Source organism: Pan paniscus, chromosome 13 (genome assembly GCF_029289425.2).
Source record: "Pan paniscus chromosome 13, NHGRI_mPanPan1-v2.0_pri, whole genome shotgun sequence".
Lineage (NCBI taxonomy): Eukaryota > Metazoa > Chordata > Mammalia > Primates > Hominidae > Pan > Pan paniscus.
In genome coordinates this window covers 114,554,522-114,581,021 of record NC_073262.2, presented here as the reverse complement: position 1 = coordinate 114,581,021, position 26,500 = coordinate 114,554,522, and the positions used below count along the sequence as shown (strand labels likewise).

General features: G+C 33.7%; 1 protein-coding gene across 5 annotated transcripts in view; it reads left to right on the top strand.

The window, feature by feature from the left end:
- ERBB4 (erb-b2 receptor tyrosine kinase 4) overlaps positions 1-26,500 on the top strand; it is a 1,174,422-nt gene that overhangs the window by 584,695 nt on the left and 563,227 nt on the right. For all 5 annotated transcript variants that reach the window (XM_003812504.7, XM_003812503.7, XM_003812506.7 and 2 more), the window contains exon 3: positions 22,022-22,208. In XM_003812504.7, the coding sequence (XP_003812552.2) occupies positions 22,022-22,208 (187 nt within the window). The remainder of the gene's footprint in view (positions 1-22,021; positions 22,209-26,500) is intronic.

The following is a 26,500-nucleotide window of genomic DNA, read 5'->3' as shown; positions in this document are numbered from 1 at the left end:
CAGATGTTCATCTTCAACCACACTTAAAGAGCTTCTGCAACTCTCAACTTTATAAATACAGTAAAGCATAAATTATGTGGAGAAAGACCTAATCCATTCTTGTAAGAAAAAAAGTATGTATATGTAGTTCACTATACAATTAGCATAAATATTATTACATGTGATAAACCATAGATTATGTACAGTGTTTCAGGCTTTTCTCATTGAAGAACTTGGAACGTTTTTTCAGCAAAGAGATATGTCTATTCAACTCTGAATGGATCCTGTTTTCCTAACATTGCTCAGACCCTTCTGTGCATCCAACTCGGCATATAATGTCTCTTTTTTTCCTTTATTGGAGTTACTGGTGTCATTTGCAGTTGTTTTAACTTTTGTCACTGCTTTCCTAAAGGGGGTATGCTTTTATACACTTTAAAAATGCTCATGTTTATTTTACTTTCTACCTTCAGTATGACTTAGATACAAAGCTTCTCTGCATCTCTGTTTTGATTCAAGAATTTTGTGTCCTGTGGTTTTTAATGCTTATTCTCTATTTGTTATGTAACTACTGTGGCAAAAAAGTAAAACTTAATCTTAAATTCTTTCATTTTTCAGAAAATGTACATTACTAATTTGAATTTGGGTTCAATTTGAATAGGTCCTTCAATGGGTAGTAATGATATTTCTTTTGCAAATTGAAGAGAGCAAGGGCAGGAGAAGAGAGGGTAGAAAATAAAAAGGATATAGACACCAAGCATCATTGTCTACTTATGCACTGGTACATAAATGTAACCCCTCCCCAATAAAAATATGGCTGAAATAAAAAAGAAGAAAATGCATAATGTAAGAAGTGACTCATTTTACTTACTTTAATAGGTATTGTGATCTGGAAACATAGAATTCCCTTATGACTTTATGACTTTATCCAAGCCAATGGTCATTTTCAGTTTATGCTTTGCAATTTTCAGTACCTATGAATAAAAAGAGAACAGAGCAATAAATAAAATATATCTGCAACAATTGGATTAAATAATAGTTGTTAAAACAATAAGAAACTGATAGGGTGAAGTAGTCTGAGACAATCTCTGTTTTATGTATTTCATATTCTGCTTTGATTCATTACAAATGCCTTTATCTTAATCATGTCCTATTTGGTCACAGCTGAAATCTGCATTAAAACATATGCTCTTAATATTTCTCGTTGTAGAATATTTGGAAACTGGCCAAGCAATTCTTGAAATGATGCTTCATTTGCTTCACTATCCAGAACAAGAAAAATGATTTTCATGAACTATGCCCCTAAACCATTCATGGTTAAAACTTGAGGGTGTTTTTATTGAAGCTTGTGCTGTACATCTGAAAAACCAATGATGCCTAAAGAGTTTGGAATCACAAGTTTGTGAGATGAAAAAAGTGAAAGAATGTTCAGTTTGAAGGGAAAAGCCCAAGAAAATGGCTTTTTAAAGTAGTTTGAAAAGTTTATTACATTACTTTAGTATGTAAGTTAATATGAATATTCTACATAGAAGATATGAATCTTAAAAATGTAATTAATGTTATTAAATATATCTATGTAGTCTAAATGCAGTTTCAATAAAAATTGTTTGATACTTTGCTAGATTCTACCTTGTTTTATACAGTTAACATCCCCACAGAGAAAAGACATAATCGTATTCTAAATGATTAACTTAAGTACTGTTAACTTGGCATACTGTTCAAAAAGGATATAAAATAATATATACTATGTGTAATGATTACCTGCAGAATTTTAACTAATGAATAAATTAATAAGATTATATGTTATAATTCAATGAGAAAACAATATAACTGAATTCTAGATTATGCCAACTTAGGTTCCTCTTGACCCTTCACGTTGATGCTTGATACCATTGCATTGTATGGTTATTATAATCTTCAAAATAACCTGCATATATATTCTATGTAATTCTTTATCAGTGAGTCTAATTTTGATCCTTTCACAGGGTGTTGTTTACTGTTGGTTTTTTATTAAAGTCATCATTCTTGGGGCCATTTCTCGTAAGTTTTAAGATGTTGCTAATCCTTGAGTAACTCTTCATTTTATCTACCACACTTACCAATGATAATTAAAAGATTGGAAATGAAAATACTTAAGTTTTCTCTGATTGCATCATAATTTGCTGAAATATGTCACCTAAAAATTCTCAAAATTGTTTATTTTTACCATTTTCCATGAAATTTACATAACATTTTCTACCTTAAGTAAAGCCTCTTAAATACTAATTGCAGTTCCCTATTACATATCAAGGTTTTAGAGAGATTTTTGGTTTTATTCATTTAGATATTCCCCAAATATAGCCCAAACCTGGCACTTAGCAAGCATTCATTAAATACTTACTGGATGAGGAAATAAGGGAATGGAGTATTCTATTTTGAACAAATTCAACAAAGGTAAGATTTTGAGCAATTGTTTCTGTGTAGAATTCACTCAGACAAAGACATTCAGGCATTTGTCATTTAAGTACGCTAAGTGTAAGAGGTTCAGGATTATAAATGGGATCTTCAGCCCATTTAATGCAATTTAATAAATATTTAATAATTACCACATTATATATAAAGTATAACGTTAGGCACTGTACAGGACATTGCCATTATAAAAAAGAGATACATATTCTCTCACCTGAAGCTCCTGACCTATTGTGTGAAGTAGATAAAATTATACACAACTTGGGTAGTAATGACACTAAAATTTACCTTATCTCCATGGGCATTCATTTGATCTGTCTTTTCTATAATAATGTAATAAAGTTCAGAGGAAATTGAGTAAAATGTGTTCTAAAGGCTATACTGCCTCTAGAGAAATACAGGGTATTGGTTTTCCAAGTAGCATTTTCAAAAAGATTAATATAATACTTAAAATATATAGACTTAAAAATAAACATGTAATGGTATATAAACACCAGTATAAAGTAGAGTGTTTTCTAACATTAGAAAAATCATTTAGCTTCCTGTTGCTAAGAGAGATAGTTAATCTTTTTCATTTTAGGGTTTAAACAAATTTAAGTCCAGGTGCAGTGGCTCACGCTTGTAATCCCAGCCCTTTGGGAGGCCGAGGCAGGTGGATCATGAGGTCAGGAGTTTGAGACCAGCCTGGCCAACACAGTGAAACCCTGTCTCTACTAAAAATACAAAAATTAGCTGGGTGTGGTGGCGGGTGCCTACAATCCCAGCTCTTCAGGAGGTTGAGGCAGGAGAATCACTTGAACCTGGGAGGTAGAAGTTGCAGTGAGCCAAGATCGTGCCACTGCACTCTAACCTGGGCAACAGAGCTAGACTCCGTCTCAAAAAATAATAATAATAATAATATTGAAATTCTTTTTTCCTTTTTTAAGACAGGGTCTCACTCTGTTGCCCAAGCTGGAGTGCAATGGCGTGAAAACGGCTCACTGCAGTCTTAATCTCTTGGGCTCATGCAATCCTTCCACCTCAGCTTCCTGGGTATCTGGGACCACAGGCATGTGCCACAATGTCTGGCTAAATTTTGACATTTTTTTGTAGAGAGAGGGTCTCCCTGAGTTACCCACGCTGGTCTTGAATTCATGGCCTGAAGGAAGCCTCCTGCCTTGGCCTCCCAAAGTGCTGGGATTACAGGCATGATTCTCTGTGCCCAACCATATTGAAATATTTTTAAAAATTGACATACATTTCTCAAATGTGATAAATATGCTTTGCCCTTTCCTCTTTTAGTACAAGTGTATTTTATGGCTTTCATATATAAATAAAGGTAAAGTATTATATAACTTTAAGTTTATAGAAATATACAGAAATCAATGGCCTTCTTAATTATAAAATATGTTCTGTGAGAAGGATTTTCTTTTCAAGTCAATGTTAGATCAATTATTCAGAATCTCAAATTCTGTTTTACTATTTTATTTTATTTTATTTTTCTAGTTTCCTCTGGAAATAGTATCAACTACTTTCATTTTCTGCTTTGAATTACCTTAGCACATAAAAAAATTGTGTATATAACAACTTGGTTAATTTTAGTTGGTTTACTTGTACGCCGGTCTTTGAAGTAAAATAGAAGAAAGTGGAGATGTTACTTAGGCAAGCATCTTTCAACACTAGAGCATTTATTCAAATGTGACTATATCAGGCAAATCTTTTATGAAGATGGCATATTTATATGTTTATGATAATTTTAAAAATGAATATAGATTATATTGATCTTTTGCATTCATGTTTTATAAAATTATTGTCAGTGATTTAAACTATTTCCATTTATCAAATGAATATTTACTTTTACACATTTCCTAAGTTCTGTAGAAGATATTTTTCAGTAACATACTGAGAATATTGGTCTAATATCAAAAAGCATAATATTTTCAGTATTACCCTTGAAGCACAAAGCTCTTTCACATGCTGTCCTTCTTATTTTTTCCTCTTTTCATGATACCACACTGTCAACATATTATTTCATGGTATGGCAGAGGCAATTAGTTATACAAATTAGGTAATCATGTATCAACAAAGGCCTTGTGTTTGTGCCATATAGGTAATAGTCTGTGTGGAGGAACTGTCTTATAGTTGAACAAATCAAATTAGGCATTTTTTAAAAGGTAACATGGAAATAATAACATTAAATTTTATATTCTAAGTAAAAAAGAACAGTGAGCACAGTGCCACCTATATAGTAGGTATTCATAAAAGTAATGTTCTAAGAGTAGTAATAATGATAGTAAAAAAATAGTATTTCTAGTGTTTTCAATTACAGTAGCAGAAATTTATTTGAGTAGTAGAAAAATGTCCTGTAGAATCTTAATCCCTATGACCTAATTTGTTTTATCTATCTTTTTGTACACTAACACTTTCTAACAGGGATTTGAGGTAACTGTGTCAGCTAAATAGACCTTAGCATGAATTATTTTTTAAGTTTTATTTCTGTGTGTCAGCTAGTAGAGATTATATCAGATTTTAGTATTGGAACCTGCTTAAGGAAATTAATGGAGGATTAAGAGAACAAGTTCTAGACAAGAGAGGTGAAAGTTTATTCTGTAGTGAAATTCAAGAGTGTTAAATGAAATGTCACCTATGTCATTATTTTTATTAACATCAGTTCCTTTTGAATATTCTTGTAGTTCATGAACTTAAAACCACAATACATTTTCTAGTTTAACGTAATTCTGAAAAAAACATCTGTTGAAAGTTAGCGAATTGCTTCAGAAAATGGTGATTGGAGGTTAAATGTGATATTTATATGAAATGGCTTTGTAAACTGCAGTATGCATATAAAATACCAGTGCTGTGATGATGTTGATGAAGAGGATTGGAATGAGAAGGCAATATCCCCATTCATTCTCCAGAAGAGGAGGGGATATTGATGTCACTTGTGTTAATGAGCATACCATGAACCTAGTACCTCACCGCTGGGAGTGTAATCCAATGTTGTTAACCACTGCTGAAGTCTAGTATGATTAATAAATCCCTTCCCAAGAAGAAAGGTGATGAAGTTGACTCAGGAGAGAGAAACACCATGTGTCTTTGTCCAGTTTCCTTTAAGGGAATACAATAACTAAAGAGTTCATCACAAGCATTTGTCTACTGTACCTGTAACAAGTTGCAAAGAGACTATTCATTTTTTCATTTGTTCCTCCCTGTGAGACATTGTTATTTTTTATGTTTAAATTAGTTTGGTTACTGGGTACAGGTTGGAGACTATAAAACATAATCTTTCTTTCAAACAAAAGATACTTTCTCAGAGATTAAAGAAGATTTATGCCTATAAAGGAAATGACTGACTTTGTTTGTTTATAAATTTGCTTATAAATAGAACAACTTAGCCTTAATATCCCCAAGTTGTATTAGGCAAGCTTTTAAACAGTGAATGAAAAAAAATCAAATCAACATAGAAAATTTTGCTACTGCAAAATTAGGTTACAATGGAGAGAGAAACAGAGAGAAAGAGAAAAGAGGAAAGAGAGAGAGAGAGGCCTATTTGCCCTTATAAATAGATATTTATTTATCTATCCATCCACCATCCATCCAGCAATATGTGCAATAATAAATTCAGGTTAGAAAAATATATATTAATACAAGAATATTAATTTAAATTTTCCTCATAATGTATAAATATTTTATGGATTGTATTGATGGTATACTAGCAGGCACTGTTTTTATTACTTTTAGAAAACCACTAAGGCAACTCTACAAGCTATAAAATTAAAAAGTTGCCTCAAATTAATAAGTCAATCAACCTTGACATTTTGGACTTGATTATTCTTTGCCTAGTGGTGGGTGTGGGAGGTGGGAAGAAAGGGCTGTCTGGTGCATGTATGATGTCTACCAGCAACCCAGATGTCTACCCACTAGATGCCAGTATCACCCTCCACCCCTCACCAAAGATGACAACCACAAATATCTCCAGACATTGCCAGATGTCTTCTGGAAAGCAAAACACCCCAGTTGAGAACCACTGTTTTGGACCTATGTGAACAATATTATAACCTGACACCAATCAAGATATATGAAATCACAGGTGCTAACATAATTTATTTGAAGATTAAAAACATATTAAGCACACAGAAAAATATATTAGGTACATGTACCTGCTATCCATATTTAACAGATAGACAGATATTAATGTCATTTAAAAGAATTTGTAAAAAAGAAGGTGTTAGTTTAACATCAGATAACCGAAAGTTCATATAGTACTTGGGAAAATTCCACAGACTTGTTCCTTATACTGGTTTTTTTAAAAGCGCCATCAACCAAGTCTCCCAAGCTAAAAACCTCAGTCATTTCTTGTTGCTTGTTCTTCCTCAATTCCCACATCCAGTAAGTCATGAAGTATTTTTGTATTCCACCTCAAAAAGATGGCTTGGATCTTAGAGCCATCTAATTTGTATTCACTGCCTTCCGCATCTCTTGCCTGGCAACAAGTTTCTAACTTTTCTCTCTCCACCAGCTTCTCACCAACCTACTCCATTTTTACCCGGCAACTAAGAACATAATTCTACAAAATAAATCAAAGCCTAAATTATCTGTATACAGTGCCACTAATTCCCCATTGCCCGGTGTAAAATTATAGACTCCTACATTATCTTTTTCCAATCAAGTCCCTCTCCTCCCTGACTCATTTTCCATTCAGCAGTCTTAGACCTGTGAACAACACTAGGCTCTCTCAAGACACTTTGACATTAGACATATTATTCTCTCTGCCTAAATTGTGCAAATGTTTCTTACTAACATATTCAGTTCCTGCATATGAATAGAGAGAATTTGATAGCAAGGAACACTATGCATATGAAATTGTTTAGTTTCTGATTTCATATATCAATTGGCGAGATGTGAAAAGGCAAGGGACATTTTTATGTATTTTCTTATTTTTTCCACTTGATGGCTTATTTTTATACTTTCATAAGCAAACATATAAGCAAACATTATACAAATATTGAAAATTCACAAAATGAATACATAGCTTAAGTAGTTTGGAAAAGGCATACTCCTTTGTAACTGTCAATCTACATCAAGAAATAGAGCTTTGCTACCCACCCCAGAAACCCCACTATGTGCCCTATCCCAATCTCAAATGCTTTTCTCCCCAAAAGTAACCACCATTCTTACTTGTATAGAAATTGCTTTCTTGTATGTCTTTATAGTTTTATCACCCAAGTATGCATCCCTGGACACTATAACTTGCTTTTAAAGTATTTTTTCCAAATTTCCTTTAAGACATGTGTCATAAGTTCCTCCTCCTCCTTTTTCCCCTCTTCTTATAATTTACCTATTCAAACACCTGGGACATTTTTCTGTAGAATTTTCTGAAGGCTAGGTTTTGTTAATTGCATATTCATGATCAAATTCACCATGTTTCTCTGTCTTTTGTACTTCCAACAAATGGCAGCTGGATCCAGAGACTTTATAATACTTATATTCAGTCTCTTTGATGAAACCATAGGTGGTGGTGTGTTCATTCAGCGGGAGGCACATAATGTCTTGTTGTTGTCAAGAATGTCAAATGTCTGAGATTTTAGAGTGTTTGCAAGCTAACAAGTTAGTCTGTCACTTGTGTTAGAAGAAGACACAAGACTCAATGGCACAGCAGTCAGCATGAGCTTCATGTTTACATGGGTTCCCATTGCCCCTGAGGCAAGTCCCATGGAAGTGATTGGAAAGTACAAACAGGTCGATACTGTATCAAAAGAGATTTGTGTCACAGTTGCAGAACTCTGAGCTTATGAAACTCCATTGTTATAAAAAGGGCTGCTACCAAATCTGCCCTCCACCCTGGAAGGAGAAACTGTCTTTCTATTCCAATGCTGCTTACTATACAAACATTCTTGGAAAAAAAATAAGTCTGAAGAAAAGCTGGTACACACCATGCAGGAACAATGCAGAACTGTGTCCCATCATTTTTTTCTCTATTATTGTGATATCATTTGCAATTACTAGCCAATGATGCTGAATATCTAGAACCATTAATTCATAAAGACTTTCAGAGTGGCAATGCTCCAATTTTTAAAAATAAATATTATTTTTAGGGAAGTTTTAGGTTCACAGAAAAATTGTGAAGAAAATACAGCATTATTATATAGCTTATGCTCAGTTTCGCCTATTATTATTAACACCTTACATTATTATGGTACACATTTGTTACAATTAATTAATCAAAATTGGTTGATACTATTTTAAAATTATTTTCACTTATTCATTGGAACACCTTATAAGACATAGTGCCTGATACAGACTGATATCTAATCCCCAATATGATGGTATTTGGAGGTGGGGCCTTTGGGAGATGATTAAGTCATAAGAGTAGACCCCTCATGAATGGAATCAATAACTCTATAAAAAAGAACCTAGAGAGATCCCTTGCCCCTTCTGCTGTGTGAAAACATAGCAAGACACTGGCCTCAAGGAGTGGGCCCTCACAAGACACTCAATTTGCTGACACCTTGATATTGGACTTCCCAGCCTCCAAAATTGTGAGTAACAAATTTCTGGCATTTATGAATCACCCAGTCTGTGGTAAATTGCTATAGAAGACCGAACAGACTAAGGCACTACCTTTCATCTGTTATTTCGTTACCTGGTGTTAAAACTCATAAAGGAAAAGGATGAATGCTTATTTTCTTTTACATACATTTTCAAAAAAGTGAATTGGTCCTCTATTATTGTCCAAAGATGAGAAATTTATGTCATTGAATATTATTATGAACTCGTAGGTTTATATGTATTTTATGGATTATAATCAGTTGTAATTATTTTTGAAATTTAAGTTACCTCATCACTGGCCAGGAAGGGTCTCTTCCAATTGGTTCTTGAGCCCTTTTGACATGAACTTAGTAGTTTTTGATAGCTTCCTCACTATCTGCTATGATAAGATGTTTCAGGCTCATCTTATCTATTTCTTGTCCCATACCTAGAATATGAAATTTCTCCAAGAATTCCTGGTTTCTCTTTGTGTAAAACTATAATTTAAGACCACAATCTAGGTGATAAATCCCTGTGGAACACTTAACAACCTTTCAGAACTTAGGCAATTGTCTGTTCTTACAACTTCCTTCTCCAGTATTCCTCAGGCAAATTTATCCACTTCACCCCTGTGTACACACAGGGTGCTGTTGATATCCCCATTATGGTCTTCATTACTTTCTAATATTCAGAATCTTAATCATGGTTCCATCGTTGCATCTTAAACGTGTTATTCCTTTGCTCCTTTCCATGTTTGTCTTTCACAGTGGTTGTAAACTACTAAGGGGCCAGGTCATGTTTTATACATCTCCGTGTCCCCAGAGCAAGGAATAGCTTTGAATATACTACAAGTACAGATTGCTGAATGAATGACACCAAAATAGGCAAAAAGATGATATTTTAAGAAGATATTTAGAATCAATATATTTTATACCTTGTAAGTAATTTATATGCAGCCTTGGAAGATACTATAATGATTGCCTCTCTGTAAAATTCCTATAGAGGGGAAACATAGAGAAAAATGTTTCATAATTAAGTTGTTTACTTGAAAGTCCTAAAGACAAACACACAAACATAGGCACAAAGTGCCTCTCTAAGTAACAACTATGTCAAAAGAAAAATGCATTTTTTTTCCAAAATGGAAGGTGCCAATGTATGACCAGAAAATGAGGTAGCTTTATAATAAGATTAGATGTTCAATGCATAAAATTTTAAAACAAATGGTTTACTCTTAAAGAAACAAAGATACAGGCATTCACTTGCAAGTTATTGTAAATCTTTCTTGGCAAGCCATCATTTTCTTAGTGGCAATCTTGTCATTAGACGAAGATTGGAGATGATAAAGGAAGTAACCACCGTAAGATTAAGAACCATGTCTATTTTGCTCACCACTGTGTCTCCAGCAACTTGAACAATGTTTCTCAAATAGAGGGGGACAATAAACATTTGTAGAATAGATAATTGGCTGGAGGGATGAATAGATGTATGGGTGGGTGAATGGATGGATGGATGAATGAGGGTGAAAGCATAGAGACTTAAAGACTTTTTTGAGGAAGAAAAGTCAAGTGCAAATTTAAAAATACATTTACGTTAGGATTGTTTGGTTATATTTGCATTATTAATTTATGAACAGAATCTCATTTGATTCTATGTATGTTTGAAAAGGTCAGATAGCATCTAAGAGAAGGCACCTAAGAGAAGGCACCTAAGAGAATGCTGATTTTGAGACTTTTAGGATACTTAAAGTACCTTTTAAAGCAGATTTTGCAGTTATAAATATCTGAAGCATGCTGCAGTTACTTTTGAGAAATTACTCTTTCTTAGCTAATATTTTTCTCATAAATAAACCTTAGAAAGAGAATGTTATTCTTAAATCAAAATTTTAGACCATGTTGCCGTGGATAGTACTTTAACCAAGGAAGTAATTGGTACCACTTTTTGAAAAAATACTTCAAAGAGATTGGGATTTTGATCTTGGGAATAAGAGCGATCTTGTTGTTGTTTTAATGTTTCCTCCATCACTTTTTGTCTATATGACTTTGGGCAAGTTATTTCACTGCAGTTACTTCATTTATAAAACAGAGGTAATAGTCAGAGTGATTTGACCAGTAGGTGACAGAAGACATAAGAATGCCTCACACACAGAAAACACTAATTAATAGAAGTTAATGTAATTATTTGAAAATTTGTACTATTTGAAATAGTAAATAGCTACTTAGAAAGTTGTGACTTGCATAAGGATACTTAAATAAGAAAAACATTTAAATTTCTTGTCTACAAGTCCATGGCCTCAATTTTTGTTATATTTGTAGTCCTGATTGTATCCACAGATGTCCATAGAATGCCTATTGCGTATGTTTGAATTTAATATTAAGAGCATCATAAGTAACATCACACCTTGTTGTCACTAGAGGAGATGACTAAGGCAAATATTTGTTTTTTTATAAATTAATTAAGGCTGTGCTTTGTGTTTTTTATGGCCAAATATTTAGACAGATATTGAAGTGTGTCTTGGCAGGCTTGTCAAATCCAGGCCTGATACTTTGGCTCTCTTATTTCTGAGATTGCTCATGCTTTTCATTTAAAAATAACAACAGACTAGTCACAGAAGCAGTCACCTCTAACTTTTGCATCCTCAAAGGGCATTTCCCATATGCTTTTCAACAGAGGCAGCTGTTGTCAGCCATAATTTCATAGAGGCCCATTTTCTTTCATTAAATTTTGAATGGGAAAACATCACATTTATAAAAGACCTCAGACATGAAACTGTCACTCTTAATTGTACATTGAAATGCTAGCAAGCAGTTTTCTCATCTAAACTTTGGTGATGTGTAGTTATTCCTTTAGAAATAGAAAAATACAGTTTTATATATGCTGTGCAACACAGGGAACATATTGAAAAGGAGTTCTGGATTCAGAAAAACAATAGAAACTAATACTGAGGGATAGCTATGAGCCAGACCTTCTGTTAAGCAAGTCATAGAGATACACTTCTCAAAATAATCCTAGGATTTGGAGACCTTAACATCCCCATTTTACAGATAAAGATACTGAGGCACAGAAAGGTTAAATAATTTACCCAACATAATACTGCTAAAAGCTAGGATGTGAACTTAGGCAGTGTTTTAGTTTGCTAGGAATGCCATAACAAAGTACCACAGACTGGGTGGCTTAAACAACAGATATTTATTTTCTCCCAATTCTGGAGCTGGAAGTATGAGATCAAGGGCTCTGTAGCGTTGGTTTCTTTTTTATTTATTTTTTTTATTTTTTATTTTTTATTATACTTTAAGTTTTAGGGTACATGTGCACATTGTGCAGGTTAGTTACATATGTATACATGTGCCATGATGGAGCGTTGGTTTCTTCTGAGATCTCTCTCCTTGGCTTGTAGATGAACAACTTCTCTCTGTGTTTTCTCATGGTCTTTTCTCTTGTCATGTCTGTGCCCTCATCTTTTCTTCTTTGAAAAACACTGGTTATATTGGATTAGGGCCCGACTTAATAACCTCAATTTAGCCTAATTACCTCTTTAAAAACCGTATCTCCAAATACAGTCCCATTCTGAGGTAGTATGGGTTAGGACTTAAGCGTATGCATTATGGGGGTTTGGCTGGGCACAGTGGCTCACATCTGTCATCCTAGCACTTTGGGAGGCAAAGGCAGGAGTATTGCTTGAGGCCAGGAGTTCAAAACCAGCCAAAGCAACATAATGAGACCCCCATCTCTACTGGAAAAAAAATTAGGTTGGTGTGGTGTTGTGTAGCTGTAGTCCTAGACACAGGAATCTGAGGTGGGAGGATCTCTTGAACCCAGAGTTCAAGACTGCAGTGAGCTGTGATCACACCACTGCGCTCCAGCCTGGGCAACAGAGCAAGAATCTGTCTCATAAACAAACAAATATATACATGAATAAATTTATTTTAGGGAATGGTCATATTTAGCCAACAATAGATAATCTGACTAAAGCTATATCTTTATGTGCTATGTAGTACCAATTGTTTAATTAATTTTAATATTAAATGTTTTTGCTTATATATTGTTTACCATTCCTAAACTTATACAAAATATTTACAAATATTTTGGCATAATTGCACTAATTATAATATGATGAAACTGATTATCTTTTGTTGATTCAACTTTTAAGCATTTAGCGGGAATTTTTCCTGTTGTGCAGAAGAGGAATGTAATATTGAATAATTTGCGCAAGGTCAATAAGTGATGGAGACAGGAGTCAAACTAAGATTGTGAGACTACAGAACCCAAATTTAATCACTAGGCTGCATCGTCCTAACCAGTTTGGCTCTCTGTGGAGAATACTCATCATCATATGGACAATGTTAATAAACATTACGACGCTTTGATTCAGGTGTAGCTTCAGTTGTACGAAAGTGCCGAAAACTAATAATTTCTTTTTACTTCAACTCTATCTATATCTAAACAAAGTTTAATTCAAAGGTTTCCAAACATTCTTACTATTTTTGCATTTATGCATTGTATCTAATTTCAGTTAAAAGTCAATTCCCCAAATCATTGGAGCTTAATGTGTTTATCTGATAGGAAAAAAATTGAACTCAGTATTATATTTTAAATAGTTATTAAAGATTATTAAAATGTCTATTTGAAATACAAGCTTCAAAATATAAGCCTACCTGTATAAATATGTAGAAAACAAATACACACACACACACACACACACACTTTAGAGATGATAGAATCTTCAACTTATGAATTTTTTGAAATATATATACTTACAATTGAAAGTCTGTGTGATTATGTAAATGAATCTACCAAAGCTTCCAACTTAGTTTGTGTAATCTGTTAAAAGAAAAACTTTAGACAAATTAAATTTAGCAGAGTTTATTTAAAAAAAGAATGCTCATGAATTGGGCAGCACTCAGATCAGGAGTAGTTCAGGGATTCCTACCCAGCAATGTGAACAGGCAGAATTTATAGATGGACAAGTAAGTATTATGCAGAAACAGTTTAAATTGTAACAGCTTGGCATTTGTCTTATTTGGACATAGTGTGATCAGTTGGTAGCCTGTGATTGACTGAGGCCTGGCTGCTATGATTGGCTGAGATTCAGCTACTTGTTATGAGAATATACTCTTAAGTTAGTTTGCAGTTTGTTTATATACTAATTAGGTCACAGTTTGCTGTATAGAAACTCAAGGTACAGAGACAACTTTGGGCCAATTTAATTTAATTTTGCAAACCTAACTCTAGTGTAATAAGTCTATGATACAGGAATACAGTCTTGCTAAGGTCAGGAGATGAAGAATCAATTGGGAATGTAGAGATCTGAAGGGGGACTATTAACCCTCCAGCCAGCTCAGGAAAATATAAAGGACAAAAAAAATATGGTTAATTCTAGGGAGGTGAGCTAAGGAGTCCTCTTCTCAATGGAACTAAAGGTGTTCACTGCTAAGAAGTCATGGGTTGAGAGCTGGCTAAGCGGCCAGTGATGAGTGAAATGGCCTGCAGATTCTTAGAAAGTAGAACTCATAGCAACACTAGCACCCAAGAGACTAGCTGGAAATGGCTGAAAGTTAGCAGTTTGTTGGGATGATCTGACCAGGTTTCCTACTTCTTGAGTATTATTTCACGCAGTGTGTAAGTAGTATGAATTCCACTCTACTCCAGTCAGTATATGATATTTCACATTACTTACTTTTTTTTCAAATCTAATTAAATGAGACTTTGAGTCCCTCCTTGCCAGGGTGGCACAATCCTTAGAGTTTTAAAAACAATGGGAAAAATGAAAGCAGAATTCCAAAGCAAACATACTATCTCTACAAGCAGCAGGGATGTGTAATGTTTGCTCTGTGGTTATTAATGTGCTTTTATTCTGGTAAACTTTTTCATACTATGTCATAGTTAAGAATGTTTTCTGCTTTAGATATTCTCAGACATGCTGTGAAGGGCAGGGACAGAAATTAATTGCCTAGGGAAATTTAATGGAAAGCTTTACTGATGGAGAGGCTACAATTTGCTACTACATTTGTCACCGTCAGAGAACACATAAATTCTGCAGTCATTACCAGCAGAAGGGACTTTCTATTACCCCCCCTCTTACCACCATAGTTCTCTGTTCCCTACTCTTCTCTGTGATACTACAGGTTTATTTGACTTAGTCTATTGACCTTAAGTAATCAGCATTATATTTGTTGATTCTTACCTGATGAAATGTATTAGCATTTTTGTGGATAATATCTAATTGTGTATGAGTTCTTAAGACACTGGAGTAGAAGTTAAGAATTTGGATCTTTTTGACTGATTACAGAAGGTTTTAACAAAAATGGATAGGTATATTTTCAAAGAGATGCTAATTTTAAAGAAAAATAAGTAATAAACATGGATTTGATGAATAATTTTAGTAGGAAAAAATCTAGGAATAAGAGTTTTACATACTTAGCTAGGAACATATAATTGCTTTTAATGTGCATAAAGTCATTCTAAACACTTATTAAATATTTAGGAATTGTGTGGTACTGTAATCACTTTAATCTTAAGGTAAATGAAGAAACATTTAAGGAACTAGTCTTCATTTCTATTAAGGATCAAATTTTTTTAAAAGTCAACTAAGAAGAAAAGAATTAGGGATTTATGTCAAATATAGAAAAATTAATAGCTATTAAAAGAGTTGTGGAATGAAGCATAAATGTAAAAATAGTGAAGACTGATTTTTCTGAAATGATCTAGAGGTAAAAAGATAACCCAGTGAGCCAATACCGTCCCATCTAATCTTTGATTGAGGGACATCCATTGAAAATTCCAGGTTCATAACTGCAGATTTCACATTGTCTCTAGAATATTATGCAGGAGAAATGCTTATAAAATTTGTTGTCATTTTAAAAAATCATGATTTTTTTCCTGGACTTATTGCTAATATGGTATGGGAAATTTTTTTTTTGTTTTCCATTATCTTTTGATTTCTATCATCAAATGTCATAAGCAAAACAAATTGTCCCTTGGGTTAGAAGAGTTTTGAAGCATTCAAGGCTTTAATAATATCCGATTGTATTTACTACTTGAACAAAGCAACTGTAGAAACCTACATTGACAATGGAAATCAATCAGTTTTACTGAGCGGAAGCTTACACCATGAGGAGGAAGATATATCTTTAGGAGCATATTCACTCTTTGGTTGACAAAATAGGATGACTTCCTAGAACTAAACTGTTACTGAGCCAGAACCAGAGTCAGGATTTTGTCTTTGCCTAGGGCATTCTTCTTCTTTTTTTTTTTTTTGGAGAAAAACCTTTATTTAATATCAAAGACATCACCAGTAACTCAGAAATTAGATTTTATTTTGTTTTATTTACTTTTTTTAAATTATACTTTAAGTTCTGGGGTACATATGCAGAACATGCAGTTTTGTTACATAGGTATGCACGTGCCATGGTGGTTTGCTGTACCCATCAACCCATCACCTACATTAGGTATTTCTCCTAATGCTATCCCTCCCCTAGGGCATTGTTATAATTTCTGTTTACTACTGTGGTCCTTGGACATAAATCATAATTGTGTTGTTCAAACAATGTTTTGTATTAGTAGCAAGTTCATAAAATTATTTTCCTTGGAAAACGATATCTAAAAAGACCTTAAGCATTGCTTTCCACTTTTCGATTCCATTCCATTCCACAGCCATTATTAAATGTTCAGTGCCAGAGTCTATATTTAGGGCCATAATATACACACATAAAGTATAAGGAACCATTTCTGAAATTTAGGAATAAATTGCAAATTGCATAAGCAAGATATAAATGTACCAAAGGTTACATAACAGAGAGATTAAAAGCAACAGTTCTTATGTAATGATATTATAATTTTTTTTTTCTGCTCAGATTGTCCACAGGCAGTTCATCTGCCTGGCTATTATCAGAGATAATATTTGTAATACTTAGCATCTGTTAAATACTTACTATTTGCCAGACAGGTTTCTTATATCTTCTAACCCCTATTACGGTTTTATAATAGAAATATTGGTATCTCTTTCTTAAAGATGAAGAAACTGAGGCTCAATGAGGTTAAGCAACCTGATGAAAGCCACAAAGCTAGTAAGCACAAAGGCTAGGTTTGGAGTCCAACTTTGCCTGGCAGACAAGCCCACATTTCCTACCGTTATACTTTCCCATAGATAAGTCCATATGTTTAAAAGTTGTTTTTATTCTCTCAAAATTTTCTAAAACAGTGGAAAATGTTGTGCTACTGAGATTCTTTCTGATGGCTGAAAGGAGAGGAACAATGGATAACTGACATGGTTGTGTGGCCTTATCAGACATTATAACATATAATTTACGCTTTTAGATATCTCTTCACTTTTTATCCAGATCTGCCAATATTGTCTCAAACCACGTTATTTACTCTTTTTCATCATTAAGCACTCCTACCATTATTAACTTGTTTCCTGTAATTGTTTTTATTTGTAATCAGTACACATGGCTCATGATCTGCAGTGGAGTTTCCTTTTGAGATGTTTCAAGATATTTGTTCACAGAAAGACTATAGGAATACCTGAGAGAATGTGACTATGAATACCAGAATACAGAGACCAAAATAAGGCATGATGTGTTTCTTTTAGATATAAGAATTTTATATTTATCTCCTATAACTCTTTTTAAAATGCTTCAGTTCCATGTGTCCCTCTACATATAAAAGATTAGAGCAACACATCTTGGGTTGAGAGATTTGCTGTGATTTTTTTTCTATTATTTACATTATTTTTCTGGGTCAGAGAAAGGGACGTAACAATTAAGATAAATAGGATCTTCACTATCATTATCATAAAATAATTTACTATGGACCAACTTATGGGTGGCCTTGTTCAAAATGGCTTAGACATGCATTCTCAGCATTAACATGGAATGATGTCCAGAGTTCACATAAGAAAAGGATATTTGTTAGGCTAATGCTTAGTTTTTGCATACTATTTTGCAAGAACAGAGGGTAATAAACAGAATGAATAATGACAGAGACTTATTTTGGACACTAGAACCTCAGTTATAACAGCAAATCCCTCCAGTTCTAGAATCTTTACAAGGGAGTAGCTATTGCTTTTAATCTGACCTTCCATGAAGACAAGACACATGTGTCTGAGAATAATGTAATACACACCCTGAAATGAGAAGTATGTAAATATTACAACACAATTAATTCAAATATAAATATATTTAGTAATATGCAAATACAAAGATTTTCTTAGTTATATTTTACTTTTTCTAGTAGATAAGAGCACTTGGAGCATCCTCTTCTGCATTAGTTGGTCCTTCTTTATGTGTTCAGCATTTTTCTTGGTTCATACCTATCACACATTCTAGAGCACTTATTATTTGCAGATTATTTGCAGCTTATGGTAATATGTGATCCAAATGCCATGCCAAATGACACTGAAAAATTACTATTAATGTTACTATTTTACAAATAAACTTCTTCTTTTACCTGAATATGCTTCATCTGTGTTTTCTCTGTTGACATTATAAATGTGTTTCTCCATCTTGAGATAAACCAATGACATTTTACACTTTTTGATAAGAAGAGTCACTTCCTGAGTGGGATGGAAGCTAATGATAAGTTTGTTTTGGAATGATGGATCTTATCATATGTTGTAGGCAAAAGAGTCATAATACACCCTCCATCACCACATTTATCATTGTGATCTAATCACTAAATAATTATTGTATTCAAGTTTAAAGAAAACTTTTTAATAATGAATGAATTTTCCTTTTTAGACCATATGATGTCAGAATGTATGTATAATCTCTCTTTAAGAGCTCAAAGAGGTAGATAAGGGCATTCAAAGAGGTAACAGCTCAACCATTAGAACAGTGTTTGAAGGAGGAATTACAGAGCCCTAGAGCTAGACTTTTCCAGGCGGTGCAATTTTAAACAAATTGCTGTGTACGAACAATGCATATCACTGCTGAGTTTCACCCCTCTTTTCTATTGTCCTAGGCATTTATCTCTTCACCCCAAGACACTCAGTGTCTTAGGAATACTCATAGTGGCTTAGAGTTCCCAATTTGATGCCAGATATGAGTAATTCCATATATCCCTTTCCTATTCCTCTCCGCTTTTGCTCCATTAGGATTCTACTCTTCTATTGATTATTTGTAGCATGCTTATTCCTAAGAATTGTGTGACTGGGGGGAAAGAGTCTGAATAGAGGCTCACATATTTTATTTTTTATTATAAACCAACTAGAGATTACTAAATAAAATGTTATATTTTCCCATTTTGACAGATATATCTTTATAACAACCTGGATGGCCAGGTACAATGTTAGAACTTTTGGAGTCCTCAGGAATATGTTGGCATGGAGAGAAGTGGCTCCAGTCTATAGCCTCCCTTCCACCCACTTCTATCCTGTATTGTGAGAGGTCTTACATGCAAGTTTTTGAACACTCTAGCCTACATGTCCAGGATCTGTACAGTTTCCCAGACATTGACACCTGGACCACCTATTCCTTCCTAAATGTATGCACATTGGTGGCACAATCTGCTCTCTGGGGATGGAACTGGGGAAGATGACATTACAGTTTCTGGGTAAAGACTTGGGGTTATTTGCAAAGGGAATTCTGGGATCACACGGTCTGGAAGGGGAGAGTGCAGAATCTAAATGGGCCTTTTTCTTCACTCCACAGACATTGTACAGTGGTGAAGGGTGTGGCCAGAGAAGGGCCAGAGTGATACTTGTTGGTTTCTTACTGCCACTCTCCTGGTCACATGAGACACACAAGTTAACCAAAGTGCTTGAACTTATAGGGCTATATTCTGGGAAAAAGAGAGACAGGTTACCAATACTAAATCTGATAAATGTATGAATGATATAGTGTAGTAGAAGGTAAGAAGTACTGGGAAAATATGAGAATTGAAGCAGGTAAAAGTGTAGGGGCTACAGTGTTCAACAGGTTTATCAGGGTTGGCCTCAACTGAGAAGGTGATATTTGAGCAAAAACTTGAAGGTAGTGAGGGAGTTTGCCAAGAAGATAACAAGATGAAGGGAAACTCAGGTTTTTAAGGGCATAATGCACAATTTAAGGTAGAACTATACTTTTCATGTGAAAGAGAACTGATGACTAGATCATCCACTGCAGTTCTGTCTAACAGAATTATAATAAGAGCCATAAAATGTAATTGAAAATGTTTTGCCACAATAAGATAAAAAGAAACAACTGATATTAACTTTAATAATACATTTTATTTAACTTAATTTATCTCAAATGTTATCATTTCATCATATAATCTTCAAAATCCAGAGTGTATTTTGTACTTACAGCACATCTAAATTTATGCCAGCTACACTTCAGTTGCTCAGGCCACATATGACTAGTGGTTATTGCACTGAACAGCATAAAGATTTTGATACATCAGTAAAAGGATTTTGTCTGTTACTCTGAGTGACTTAGGAGATGTTTCAGAGTTTTAAGCACTGAAGTGTTGTAATTTGATTTATGTCTTTAAAATATCTTGGCTAGCCTGAATTGAGAATACACCATAGGGATCAGGAATAGACTCAAGGAGACCTATTGCAATAACCTAGATGAGGAATGATGATGGCTCAGGTGGGAGCCATGGATGACATAAGAGGTAGTTGAGTTTCTGATCATTCTGAACGTAGAACAAATAGTATGGATCACACTTGGGGTGTCAGAGGAGAGTCAAAGATGACTGAAATTTTGGCCTGAAATTCAGAAAAGATGGAATAACCTGAACTGAGATGAGGAAGGCTGCCAGAGGGGTGGGGGAAGAAAAGAGTTCAGCCATTGATAGGTGTATCTGAAAAGCATACTAGACATCCAAGTAAGGATGTTGAGTAAACAGTTGGGTATAAATCTGGAGTTTGGGGAAAGTATAGAGATAAATGTCTGGAGATCACCAACTTTGAAACTGAATAAGATCACCAAGGGAGTGAGAATAGACAGGGTGGGGGGAAGTACCAAAAACAGCCTTGGAGCATCTGAAATGAAAAGGGTTAGTTAGAATAACATGAAATTGGTATTAAAATAGTACCAAATACTTGAGTATTTTTGTATCATTTTTAGTTTTTTTTAAATTCTGACAACTATTTATCATCATTTTATTGAAAAAATATTTAGATGAAACTCAGACTTTCTTCATGACACTGTTTTGCTTTAAAATGTCTCACAAACCCTCAAATAATTAACTTATTATAGACAACTAAATTTAAACAGTGGGCAGTAAAAATTAAAAATGTGGTTGGAATGAATTTATAGACAACAATTAGGTTTTTTTTTTTTTTTTTTTTGTGAGACAGAGTCTCACTCTGTCGCCAGGCTAGAGTACAGTGGTGCAATCTTGCTTGGCTCACTGCAGCCTCTGCCTCCTGGGTTCAAGTGATTCTCCTGCCTCAGCCTCCCAAGTAGCTGGGACTACAGGCACCTGCCACCACACCCAGCTAATTTTTTGTATTTTTAGTAGAGATGGGGTTTCACCATGTTGGCCAGAATGGTCTCGATCTCTTGACCTCATGATCCACTCGCCTAGGCCTCCAGAAGTGCTGGGATTACAGGCATGAGCCACCATGCCCGGCCACAACAATTAGTTTTTAATACATGTTTTTTATGTTTGTGTTCCCTAGAGATGTACAGGGCAATTGTTATTAGATAAATATAGCACCAAACACCAATAGAGCCATTTTAAACCTATCCTACAATTTACAAACTAACATGGCTTTGTTTTACTTAGGCTCACCAATATGCTTTTTTATTTAAAGTTTGACTGATGGTTGTGTGTCCTTAACTTATTGTAGTCTGTTGATAAGCAAGACCTTTATTCCTTTAACTATATTCAAATCTCAGGTATGAAGAAGGTCCCATAAACAAAATCCATCATTTTAGTATAAGCACATTCATAACTGTTTAAAAGAAACACAACTTATACTTCAAATGAGATTCTAACCCTTTGTGATCTTTTGTTATGAAGCCAATTCTTTAGAATATGATATGGAAAATAATGTATTAAACTAAAAACTGAAAATTAGAGTTTAATAACTCAATTTAAATTGCTACATATACAGAGTGACAAATTCGTTTTATAACACAGGCAACTGTTTGTGTCTTTTCAGTCTGTTCGAGAAGTCACAGGCTACGTGTTAGTGGCTCTTAATCAGTTTCGTTACCTGCCTCTGGAGAATTTACGCATTATTCGTGGGACAAAACTTTATGAGGATCGATATGCCTTGGCAATATTTTTAAACTACAGAAAAGATGGAAACTTTGGACTTCAAGAACTTGGATTAAAGAACTTGACAGGTAAGGAATATATCCAAAATGGCAAATATGCTTTCATTATCAATATAAGGCAATTGTGTATGTAGGGTTACTGTCATATTTGTTACATTGAGGAACACTCTAAGGCATTTAAATATCAGTGATTTATTTGTTTTATAAGCAATGATGCCCTGTGATGCCCTTGCTTTTATTTATAGATTTTGTAAGTTTAGTGTGAAGGATACCATAATACTGTATCTCAGCTGAACAGGAGTAAACTCTGGAAATGCTCTGTGACTGAAAACTGAGATATGAAACATGCTGTGTTTGGTGGTTTCAGGTGAACAGTGGACCATATCATCAAATCCTTGCAATAATGAGATAACTATCATTAGAGCTTAGTAATATCCAAGCTGTTATATCTATTTCCATGAATCTTTAGTTTTCTGCACAAACACCTTATTTTTGGAAAATATATCTAATTTATACAGTTTTGATTTCTCTTATTCAGTAGCTCACTAAATCCCATCAGCAATTCTTTCTCAGAATACTTCAATAACATCAGATCATCAGAGTAGGTTTTTCTCATTAAGATTGGAAATATATGATGTAAGCAACCTAAAATTATCATCCTTCTGTGAAAAACACTCGATAGGAATTTATTTTATAAGCTGGTTCTTGCTATCCCACTGTTACTTTTCAGTTCACATAGCTCAGGGTACATAAAAGTTCTGTGGGAGGCTTTTTGGTATAATGGTTCTACTCATGAATTTTACTTCATGTATACCTGTAATCAAAATGAGCTCCTTATTGAGATCGCGCCATTGCTCTCTACCCTGGGCAACAACAGCGAAACTCCATCTCAAAAAAAAAAAAAAAAAAAAGAGAGCTGATTAGTAAATAATTAGTACCTAACTGTAGGATAAAGGAGTTTACATTTTTAATTTACTATAAATTAAAATAATCTATATATTTTGCATCCAAACCTGTAGTGGTTTTATATGTACTTTGAGTACAATAAGTAGTAATAATTATTGACACTGAAAAATTAAGCAGTTTAGAGATATGTCCTTAAAATATAACAAAAAGCAAGATGAATGTTGTCAGAATATTGAAATCATTTGTTTCTTATATTTGAAGTGGATATTAAATTTCTAGTTTTAAGTTAGACATAGCTTTATAGTTAGCCAGACATGTGAAATAAAATTGGGATATTTTGGGTGAAGAAAGGAATACTGATTGTGTTATTTATTTTGGACATGATTGCTATAGAGTTGATGAAATAATGGTGAATGCAAATTGTTCAGAATTTATAGATTCCTTCATCAACATTTTCACTTTTATTTCTTTCAAAGATAGTTTTCTTACTGAAGAATGGAGTTTTTTACTAAATTGCTACTTATATAGAAATAATGATAGGAGAAAGAATTTTGGAAATGAAATGTGTAGAGAACAATTGAACGATTGAAATTAGGAATCTAAAAATACTGTAATATGATCCAGTTAAAAACTGCATAGGAAGCATTGTGTTTTCATCATGATTTCCCTCTGATTATAGTAAAGAAAAAAATGAATAAATTTCTTTCAAACTTTTGTATAATACTTGAATCTTGTTATTATTCCATAAGATGTGCTGTTTGAGGAATCTTTCCACATAGAGAATTAGTCTTTAAATAGTTCCCTTATTTATTTTCACATTTAATACCAGTACTACTAAATTATTAAAGCAAAATTATTTAATCAAAATTATGCCACATTTAAACATACTTCATACCGAGTAAGTGCATAACTTGTATTACTTAAGATTGTGACATTTGTTTAACTTGTGCATACCAAAATATAACACTATTATTTCAAGAATATTATTATTCACTTTGCCTAGAAGCTGTGATATTTTCTTTTGCCATAGTACAAATGGATAATTAATAAGTGATTAAGAGAATGAGTGGATTGTTTAGAAAAATACATACTCGTTCAAAAGTTATTAATTTTTTTGAGTATGAATTGAAGAAAGTGCAACAAAATGGTAGAAATTTAGGCTAATATGAACATTTTTCAGATATTTTATTTATTAGGTGGTTGTTATGTGCCAAAATTATTCTGTAAGGGAAACAGTCTAGGGTCATTGAACTTTAGGTATTCTGGTTGATAGTGTTACTCCAATTGTAAGAATCAGAAGTTACATGTATGCATGATTGTGTTTGTGTGCAAGAATATGCAAGAAATGATAGAAGACACCTAACTGTTCACATGGAAGAATATGGGATAAAATTTTCTCTATGGCAAAATCTTAAAAGGCTAAATGTTCTAGGTAACCCGATTAAAGCAACAAATAAGTGCCATAATTAAGTTCAGGTAAGATTGTTTTTGTGCTTCGGAAAAATATTTGTTTTATATTGCTTGTTTTTGTGTTATACAAAGCAAGAGTTTTTAAAACAACATTTTTATATTCTATTAAGTGCAGAGCTACTGGACTGGCCTTAATTTTTTATACCTGGTATAAAATGAGGGGAGACAGCAAATCTGCTGATTAGTCGGATACCTCACTGCCTAATCTACCATACTGTATTAAATTTTTAACTCCATTCTTAATGGACCATCACCATGAGCATCATCCGGGAACTTAGAAATGCAAATCCTTGGGCCTCACCTGAAACCTACTGAATGAGAAACTCTGGGGGTGGGGCCCAGCAACTTGTGTGTTAAGTATCCCTCTAGTGATGTTGATGATTACTACAATTTGAGAAGATCTACTCTAATTAATGGTATGTTACCAAGAAATGGTAGCACAATATCCAGTTAAATTCTTCACACTTATTTGCTGCAAATAATTTTTATTCATCTGTCATCTTGCAGAGAGAAAGGAAGGGATGGGAAAGGAACAGATAAGGTTTTGCTTTCATGACAAGAAATACACTGTATGTTCGGGTGAAAATGAAAATAATACACTGGGATCCTGGATAGAAACTTGGGTATAAAATGACTTAAAGATAAGGAAGATGCTGGGAATAAAGTTTTTCTATAATCATTTTGCCAAATATCAACTTTGTGTAATGATAAACCATTAAAAAGACAATAATAATTCATGATGAATTTTCTTCTTAAGCAAAATTTTATTTTTAAGTACTTTCGACAGGGTAAATAACCAGTAACAATTATGGGGATGGGAAGTGTACAGAGTGTTGTAACCAAGAGTTTTGAGATGAAGACTTTAAGCATTCTTTTTGTGTGTGTGTATATATATATACATATATATATAGTGTATATAGTGTACATATATAGTGTATATATATATATAGTGTAACCATGTATATATATATATATGGTTTGCGTTTCTACTTAAATCTTTTTTACTGTTTGATATTAGAATAGTGTGTGTTCAGAACAGCACATTAGCTTTCTGCAAACTTTGTGTAAAAGAGATATTTAGTTAACATGAAGACTGTCATTATACACTAGCTAATGGTTGGATGTCACTTAGACATATACAGATTAATTCGCACATTAAAAATTATTACTAACTAGCTTAATGTTCACCAAAAGTTGCTGCGTGGCCTAAAAAATTACTGCAGATCTTACTTACATACTTTCATGTTGGTTGTGCCTGAGACAATAAATGGATTTAAACCTATTTTTCTGGCCAAATAGAAAAACTTGTTTTACTGCCGCTTCTCACATTTCTCATTATGCACAGGGTAGATGATACGTAGAGGGGGAAAGAGGCAGGTGCCTAGACTAAAAATAGGCCACACAATCTATAAAGGAATGAGGAACTTACATTGGCATACTCTAGGTGTCCTGTTAACACTGCCTTACTTTCTTCTTGCCAGTGGAGAGGTTATACTTCCATCAGTGCATCCCTTCAGTCATATAATCATCTCTATCTTGAGGCCATTGGGAAGGTCCCTACTGCATCAGAGAAGTCCATAGCTGGACAGGGGACATCATGTCTTCCGTTAAGGTCACTTGCACATGGCTGTGGTTCTTATTAATCACTCTTGATGAGGATGTCCTGCTGACTTTTTTTAATCACCTCTTTCTTAACCAAACATTCCTATTCAAATCGACATTTAATAGTATATATACAATCTTAATTAATTCTATAAGCTTCTACTTGTTTAGTCACTAGTCTGGCCAAACCCTAAAAGGAATTATATGGGCCATAAAACCCACTATTATTTTCTCCCTTCTATAATTTATAAAATCACCTCATCTGTTACTAATGGTTGGTAATGTGATACAATTTAATCTATATATTATATTGTAGATATAAAGGAATCTTTCATAAATACTTAAGTTTATATCTATTTATATCCCAAATGGGAAGATAAATA